The 8,528-nt window shown below is 53.9% G+C and overlaps 1 protein-coding gene across 1 annotated transcript in view; it reads left to right on the top strand.

Moving 5' to 3' along the window:
- Nucleotides 1-2,713: 2,713 nt before the first annotated feature.
- Nucleotides 2,714-8,528, top strand: part of Aldh1a3 (aldehyde dehydrogenase 1 family member A3) — a 28,277-nt gene continuing 22,462 nt past the window's right edge. The window contains exons 1-2 of the mRNA XM_070043142.1: nt 2,714-2,887; nt 7,665-7,769. Coding sequence (XP_069899243.1) covers nt 2,786-2,887; nt 7,665-7,769 — 207 coding nt within the window. The 5' untranslated portion in view covers nt 2,714-2,785. The remainder of the gene's footprint in view (nt 2,888-7,664; nt 7,770-8,528) is intronic.

The raw sequence follows: 8,528 nt of genomic DNA, 5'->3' as shown, positions 1-8,528 counted from the left end.
GAAAAGTTAAGGGGCAGCGGCCCTTGGCTGAGTTCAATCCCCAGGACTGACACATTCCTTCAGCCCCTGGGATCACCTTAGGTACTTAAGACACCGGTGCTCCCCTGAGTAAATGAGGGGACCCAGAAACAGAGGACTCCCCTCCCCCACAGCCAGCACCTCTGCCCTCAGGCAGTCTGCCCTCAGCATCTCCAAGCCAGTCTGGGACGTGCATCCACATGCCTCTCCTTATTCTTCTGTAAAATGGGCGCAGAGTATCGTGGCTTCCCACCGCCCGCCGAATGGCAAGCTGAGCAGAGCCAGGAAGCGCCTGTTGGTCTGGGCAAGCCCCAACCAAGCCTCCCTCCTGACCTCCTGCTGCGCCCGTGTGTGACTCTGTTTCCCTCTGATCCCGGGCTCCCAGGGTCACGTGGGAATTCACAGGAGGAGACGCCACAGGTGATCTTGTGTGTGTCAGCGCAGCCTCTCCCAAAGCTGGTTCCTCAGTCATAAGGGTGGCTTTGGTGGGGGCAGAGGCTGCCCGCCTTCTTGACTTAGTGGCTTATAAAGGGACAGCCGTCTGTTTTGAACTCCTACAAAGAGCCCCTACAAAGAGCTGTTTCTCAACCTCTGCCCTGTTTCCCTCCCCCATCTCCCCAGCAATGGTTTAGGGAACACTATTTCTCTCCATCCACGTCAAGGGCTTTGTGGTGGTGATGGTGGTGGTGGTTTTGTGACTTGAACTTAAGACCTTTCTCTTACTTTCTCTGTCTCTCTGTCTCTCTGTCTCTCTCTCTCTCTCAGGCTAGCACTCTCATGTTTGATTCACACCTCTACTTCTGGCTCTTGTTTTGCTGTTTAAATAAAGATAAGAGTCACAGATTTTTTTTTTTCCCTGCCCATGTTGGCTTGGACCCTGGATCCTCAGACCTCCGCCTCCTGAGTAGCAAGAATCACTGGTGTGATCCATCCATACCCAAGTGTGGTTTTTTGTTTTGTTTTGTTTCACGTGGTTTAAGCTCTGGCAAAGTAACCTGAGTTGAACCCACCCAGGTCTGCAGATCAACTCTGGGCAGGAGAGTTGCTGCTCCCAGAATCTCAATGCACCTACTAATCCTGAGTCTTTGGCCTATGCTCAGGTGGAGCCTGGTCAACTGGAGGCAACACATCTATCTGCTCGGTAGCCGTGAGTCCTGGCTTAAGGGCAGGAAGCCAGGAATTGAGGGGGGTGGAGGGATTGGCTTCATTGAGGACCCCCCTCCCCCAGTTAGTGACCTAGCATCACAGAAGCTGACAGACACTACCTAGCGTTCATTCAGGGGCTGTGTGTCCGCCTTCCCCAGCCCTCCCCTGACACCTACATTCCAGCAGGTGAGGGCTCCCCAAAGGTTTCAAAGTTCACCACCTAACCAGGACACCTGAAAGGAAAGGCACACAGGCCAGAGGTCCGGGAGACCCCCCCCAAAACAGGCCGAAGGAGCCTCAGGAAAGCAGCGCCTCCCACTGGCGTCATCTGGGATGACTTCCAGAAGGTGGGCTGCGGAGGCAGAGCCTGGCCCAGGAGGAAGCCTCTGCTTTGGGGAGGTTGGGGGGCCTCTGGGCCTGGGGGCTCCGGACTCAGGCTCACGTGGGATGGGGACAGCCTGCGGAAGAGGAGCCTCGTGTGTCTCCCATGGGGCCTGGGGCCAGTCCCCAGGGTGAGGGCTGGGGGCGGGGGTAGGTTCCCCAAATGGCCAAACAGACTTGCTTGTCTCTGCCTCTTAGCTTGTTCAAGCCAGGGACTTTCACCCTGAAAACAAGGAGTTTAAAACCTGCTTTCCATACCCGCCCCCCCCGTTCTCTTTTTCACTTTTAAAACTGAGGTGATGCGTTATTAAGAAGCGAAAGAATCCCATCCAGGGCCCTGGGCTGGGTGCTTCTCTTTCTCCTTGGAGTATGGGGAGCCCCAGGGCCAGCGGGGCTCCGGGGGGGTGGGTGGGGGGCGCGGAGGTCCACCCTGGCCCCGGGGTCCATCCTGGCGGGCGGTGGGGAGTCAGACCTTCGGGTGTGCCCTGCGCGTCGGTCCCGCCCGTGGAGACCCCAGGCCGGAGACGAGCGCGGGCAGCGGCGCGCAGGGGGAACGGCAGATCCCCGGCCGGCGGAGAGGCGCGGGGGGCCGGGAGGGGGTGTGTGGGGACCCCCGGACCGGTCGCTCATCCTCGGAGGGCAGCGGGGCGCTACCACGGACTTCGGGGACGGGGGAAGGCGGCAGGTGCCTGGGCCAAACCCGCGGGATGGCGCGGGGGGCTGGGGAGGGGGGAGCCCGACGCGGCGATCCCTGCACCCCAGATCGCTGTGCCGACTCAGCCTGGGGACTTCCGGAGCCGGGTGGCCCTTCAGGGAGCTCGTCCGAGATAACCCCCCCCCGGAACCCCGAGGCTGGGAGATCGCAGGGCAGGACCCCCTCCCCGGGCTCCCCGGGGAAGCGCAGCCGCCCGGGGCGCAGGGCCCGAGCCCGGGCGGGCCTGGCGGGGACGGGGGTGGGGGAGGCCGGGGCCCCGCGGGGACGGAGGGCGGGCGGGGTGGGGTGAGGCGGGCCGGCCCCCTCCGCCCCTCCCCGGCCGCCGCCGTCCTCCCTTCCCGGTCCGGCAGCCAATGGGACGCCCCCTCGGGCGGGAGGCGTGGGGCGCTGCATAGAAAAAGCGGGCGGCCGGCACGGAGCTGTCACCCCGCGCGCGCGCAGGCTGCGCACCGAGCCCCAACCCCGGCGACCCGGTGCAGCCTGGGGGTGGGGTGGGGGGGGACCCCCGGGAGCGCGGAGTGAGCCATGGCCACCACCAATGGGGCCGTGGAAAACGGGCAGCCCGACAAGAAGCCGCCGCCGGCCCTGCCGCGCCCCATCCGCAACTTGGAGGTCAAGTTCACCAAGGTGAGGGCGAGGCGGGTCCTTCCCTTCCGACGGCACCAGCGGGAGCCTGGCCGGGGTGGGGGTGGGGGGTGCGCACGGCCAGGCTGGGGGTAACCCCTTGGATCTAAGGTCATCCCCAGAGGGAACCCGCGCCCCCAGGCACGCTCCAAGAGGGGGTTCGAAACCAGACCCTCGAGTCGGTGCTGCGTTTGCGGGGGAGGGGAGGGCGCAAGATTGCACCCCGCGCCCCCCATCCCCACCCCACCCTAGCTTTGCAGACCGCAGAGGTGCGCGCTGCGGGGACGGCGGCCCAGGGCTCGCTCTCTCCAGGCCCTGGGGCTGGGGACAGTCAGAAGACACCCAAGGCTTTAGCTCGTGTAAGCCCCCCCCCCCCCAAGAAACCACCGTCAAGCCCGGTGGCACCCCAGTGCTTGGCCTGCACCCGGTTCATCAGCAGGGCCGGGGTGGGAGGGCGGCGGGGGGAGAAGGACGGAGCGATCTCCAAAGGTTTCATGCAGGCCTGGGCCTGGGGCCGGTGGCCAGGCCAGGACTCACTGGCCCGGGCGTTGGAGGACCCCCGGCTTTGCTTCTCTGAGTTGTTTTCTTGGGAGGCAGAGCCCTGAAAACACCCGGGAAGATGGCGAGGCCCGAAGGTGCGGCCCGGAGCCTTTCCCCGGGGAAGGGAGGACAGCTCCAGGCTTTCTTGAGTTATGCTGTTCGGTGCCCACTTGAATCTAGGGTACTTGAGGAGTACGGGCCCCGGGGCAGCCTTTGATTTCCTATCTCTACATTCTACTCTCCTTCCTTTTGCATGTATAACCTGTCCCTTCCCAGCTGCTGTGGACAGGACACTTAGGAAACTCAAAAGTAGCAAAAGATCTCTCTCCAAGACTTCTAATCAAGAAGCAAAAGTGGCTGGTCCCTGTGTGTGGCTTTCACATTTCCACCTCCAGCCACTGAAACTCTAGAGTTGATTGTGCCAAGAGGTGAGACATTTAAATTAGGAGGCATTTCAATTAGCTGTGTTGTGAGGTGAGGGGTCTGTAATCTACAAAGGCGCATGCATGGAAAGGCCCGGGGATTGTTTTCAATGTCCTTCCCTTGGTCCTATCTCCTTGAGAGGGAAAATTACAACACACATTGTGGTTAATAGTTTTGGCTGTTGGTTGGTGGGTTGGTTTTACGCGAACACTCACGCTTGGCTGCTGTTGATGTAAGTGGTATTTTTTTTTTAACAGACTTTCGTAAAACTATAGAAACCAGAAAGTAAACATAAGATGGTTTCTTTGCTCGGTACCTGTGAGGTCCCATACGCTGTTTGGCCCCAGAGGGAAAGTTGTCCGCTTTCTCAGCCATTTCTTTATACCCTTTGACTGGGTAAACGCAGCAGTAATGGCGGAGGCTTCCTGGCCATGAGCGGCTTTTGTGCTGGCGGCTGCCTGGCGGGTACACACGACCCATATGCAATCTGTCCAGGCTGAAATACTGTGAGGTGAGATCACCAGGGGACTGAGTCTTCACACCTCTGCCTGCTTTGCCCTTGTTCCTTGCACACCTGTGTGTGTGCTGGCCTCCACAGCCATTAGAGCACCAAGGAGCAGCCTGTGCAGCCGGCCGAGGGTAAGCCCTGCAGTTGGGGAGCTTGGGGCTGAGAAGCAGGCGGCGGCAGCAGCGCCTGCCCCAGAAACAAGAGGAAGGGAGCAAGCGGGACAAACTGGAAGTTCAGAGCAGCGGCCTGGGGCAGGCAGGCCACCTCATGAAGGGTGAAACAGCCAAGATCCTATGGTTTTCAAAAGCAATTCGTGACTCTTCTCCACCATAGAAGATTGGTTTGAGCCCGGGCCTGTGGGCCAGTTCTGGATGAAGACTTGGTCAAAACCCGTTTGTGTGTTCTCAGATTTGAACCTCAGGCCTCGGGTCCTGTGCTGAGATTCTAGTGAAGCATAAATCTTTCTGGGGTCTCTCCCCACACCTCTTCTAGTTTAGGGGGGTCCTTTCTTTATAAAGTTTCTCCCAGTAGCAAAGATAAAACTGTTTGGTTAAAAAACCAGCTTGTATCCTCTCTTTTGTGAAAACTAAAATTCCCCCAAAACTCCTTTAAAAAAAAAAGACTCCTTTTGAGCTTAGTTGAGTATGTAGCATGATGGCCAATGGAAGTTTCTGGACACAATGCCAGCAGCATTAACTTATGCAACCTCCTTCACCTCCACCAGTGCTACCTTCAAACTCGAGTTTTGCTTCTTCAGTAAAATGTGAATTCTGCCCACAGCTTGCCATTGCTTTAATTTTATGTCTTTGTCGTATGCATTTCACACCAGTTCACAAGTGGAAGATCAATTTTTTCTAGACCTTTCGTCCTGATTTGAGTCTCAAAGCAATTCAGCCAGCATCCTCGGTAGATCATGGTAGACTTTTTTTTTTTTTTGGCTTCATTTGTGTCACTTATTTGTTTTAATGTGGAGAAAATAACAGTAGAAACCACTGATTGATTAGTAAGATAAGTTCAGTAAGGTAAAAGACATACAGGAAGGGTTTAGCAACCTGAAGGTGGTCCTATAGGCTACAGATCAATGTCACGCACCACCAAGGAGATTTTTTTTTTTGAGGAGATGAAATACAGACACCCGATCATGGAACCGGTTGCTATCTCCTCTCCCCGCCCATTTCAATTCTGTTTGGCCACCTTCTCATTTTCCCTCCCCTTTGGAATTAATACCAGGAAGGATGTAGAATCAGCAGTTTTCCCCGACAGTCTCTATTACCTAAGCCACGAAATTTCATCTTCCTTTAAATGGGCCTCTTCGCGGCCATGCTCTCCTCTCAGCTCGAACCTAACTCCTCCACTTACTAATTTCTCGCTGTGACTGGGTGATTACTGGCTGCACGGCAAAAGTGAAGTCTTGGATTTGGTTTCAGCTGGAAGAATAACTCTGTAATTGTAGCCTGGTCTTTTCCTCGCACACTTCCCTGGGGGCCTGGCCTGAGATGGAAGGCACCCAGCTCTCAACTCTAAAGATGGGGGCAGATGTTCCCTGCCCACCTGCCCATCCAAGAGTTTGGCCTCCCCCCACGAGGAAGCTTGGGTGGGCCACATTCTTGATGAACTTCAGCACTGCTACAAGAGAGCCCAATGCCTCTTCCTGTCCATGGTCCTCCAGACACCAGTGTTCCTAATGAATCCACTCCACCACCACTGAATTAGCCTTATTGGCACGGTTTGTCCTTGAAGCAATTCAAAGAGAAGCTAAAGAGAGATACGTGTGTAGGATATGCATTTAGATATAGAAGCAGAATCTGAAGCAGAATCTGGTAAGCCAGTTCGGTCTTCAGAAACCATCTTTGGGCTGGATGGGAATGGCTCATGCCTATAATCCTAACGACTGTGTAGAGGCTGAGCTCCAGAGGATCGTGACTGGAGGCGAAGCCCAGGCAGAAAAGTCTGTGTGACTCCGTCTCCAAAACAAGCAGCAAAAAGTCATAGTGGAGGCATGGATTCAGTAGTAGGTCGCCAGCCGTGAGCAAGAAAGCAGAGATGGAGCTGGAAGCCCCAAGTTCAAGCCCTAGTCTCAGCACAACGCTAAATAAGTCAATAACGGATGGCATTTTATTTGATCTTGGTATTGTAAAGGTAGGCTGCTAGCCGTTGCCGCCACTGCCGTCTTTCCCAGGCTGCACTGGGCGGTAGTGACAAAGCTCCACGAGACCCTGTGTGTCCCCTGGCTGGGTCGGCCGGGACCTCAGGCCATACTCAGAGCCTCACGTGTCTTGTGTATCTGGTTCCTAGTTGTTTTCCAAAAGGCTTCGCTTCAGAGGCGGTTAGAGCGAAACTGAGATTAAATAGAAATGTATCCAATGCGTGCCCTTTCCGAATGGTTTTTTTTTTCCTTTAGTTTTTATGCTTTTTTTCCCCCTAGAGAACAAATAATCTTATATTTAGCTCTGTTCTGGATAACTGAGGTTCTCTGTGAGATGAACTTTGTGAGTTATATATTTGGGGCTGTCCAGGATGATCTGAATTTAATGTGAACATTTGCTAATGTGGATTTTTAAAATTTATTTTTAATTTGTATTTATTTTGCCAGTCCTGGGGTTGAACTCCGGGCCTGCCTGGGCACTGTCCCTGAGCTTTTGTCCTCCAGGCTAGTGCTCTACCAATTGAGCCACAGCTCTACTTCTGGCTTTTTAGTAGCTAATTGGAGATAAGAGTCACGGACCTTTCTGCCTGGGCTGGCTTCGAACCATGATCCTTGGATCTCAGCCTCCTGAGTAGCTAGGATTACAAGCGTGAGCCACCAGCACCCGGGCTTCTAAGGCAGATATTTAACTCTGTATTCCAACACTGGTTTTTATCATGCCCAACAGGAAATTTTACATATTTTAACGGGAATAGAGTGGACCCGGGCTTTCATAGCACTGCTGACTGCTCTAGAGCATTGGCAAAATCTTATATAGAACACATTAGCATGTGTCAAAACAGCAAGGAGGAGGGGCCTCACTGCTGATAGAACCTTCTGGGCTAGGTGATATAGATATATGAGGAATTATTAAGAAAAAAAATGCGACAGGACTTCAGTTTTATTATGCTAACATGGCCGCGCTGTTGATCTCTCCGCGTGATTCTGCGTGTCCTGTCCTCCTCGGAGTCTCATCTGTACACCATCAAGGGAGATGTGGGGGGGCAGGGGGTGGGTGGCGGTGAGGGCGAAAGCAGACAAGACGTTACCTAAGGTCCTTAGCATGTTGAAAATTGTATGATTTTGATTGAAACCTAATGCGTAGTACTTCCTTTCCCGGGTAGATATTTATCAACAACGACTGGCACGAATCCAAGAGTGGAAAAAAGTTTGCCACATATAACCCTTCCACCCTGACGAAAATCTGTGATGTGGAAGAAGGCGATAAGGTGGGTCCCTCAGTAATTCGATTATTGATCAAGGAAGGATGGGGGAAGGGGGGAAATGGGGCAGGAGGGGGGGATCCCAGTGCAGGTTTGCCCTCGGGGTAGGGGCCTGGGAGCCCCGGCAGCTGCTCCAAGTGTACGGCTCTGACTCGAGGCCCAGCATGGGATCAATTACAGGCAGTCTTCTGCACAGAGTCCCCCTCCGGTGCTAGATCTTTCTGCATCTTCGAGGATGACCTCAGCTATACTGTCATATGGCGAAAGCAAAGGTTTTCATCAATTATTAGAAGCTGGGGGCATTAAGAAATCCTTGCTGAGAGCATTTCCGGCTGGTGTATTTCACCCAAGGGAGCACACTTTTAGGAGACACTTTAAAAAAAAAAAAAAAAAAAGACTTGAAGGAAGAAAGACTGGTGTTGGTGTATTCAGGTGAGGCACTGTCACGTGACCTCCGGGTTTGGTTTGGTTTGGTTTTTTTTCTCTCTACTGGGTATTTACGTGATCGTGTAAAACTGCAGTGCACATAGCCCTGTAGCCAATGCAGGTTCTGTTTTGTCTTAGAGAAGCTAAGGGATTTTTGAATGTAGCTTTTATGCTTTATTATTATTATTATTATTATTATTATTATTATTATTATTATTATTATTATTATTATTATCTTGGTTGGTCATGGAGCTTGAACTCAGGACCTGGGCACTGTTCCTGAGCTTTTTTTTTTTTGCTCAAGGCTAGCCTAGCATTCTACCACTTTGAGCCACAGCA

The sequence above is a fragment of the Dipodomys merriami genome, unplaced genomic scaffold (assembly GCF_024711535.1).
Source record: "Dipodomys merriami isolate MVZ:Mamm:240054 unplaced genomic scaffold, mDipMer1.0.p SCAF_33, whole genome shotgun sequence".
In the NCBI taxonomy this organism is placed as follows: Eukaryota; Metazoa; Chordata; class Mammalia; order Rodentia; family Heteromyidae; genus Dipodomys; species Dipodomys merriami.
Note: the sequence above shows the minus strand (reverse complement) of the source record. Positions and strands in the feature narration are given on the sequence as shown.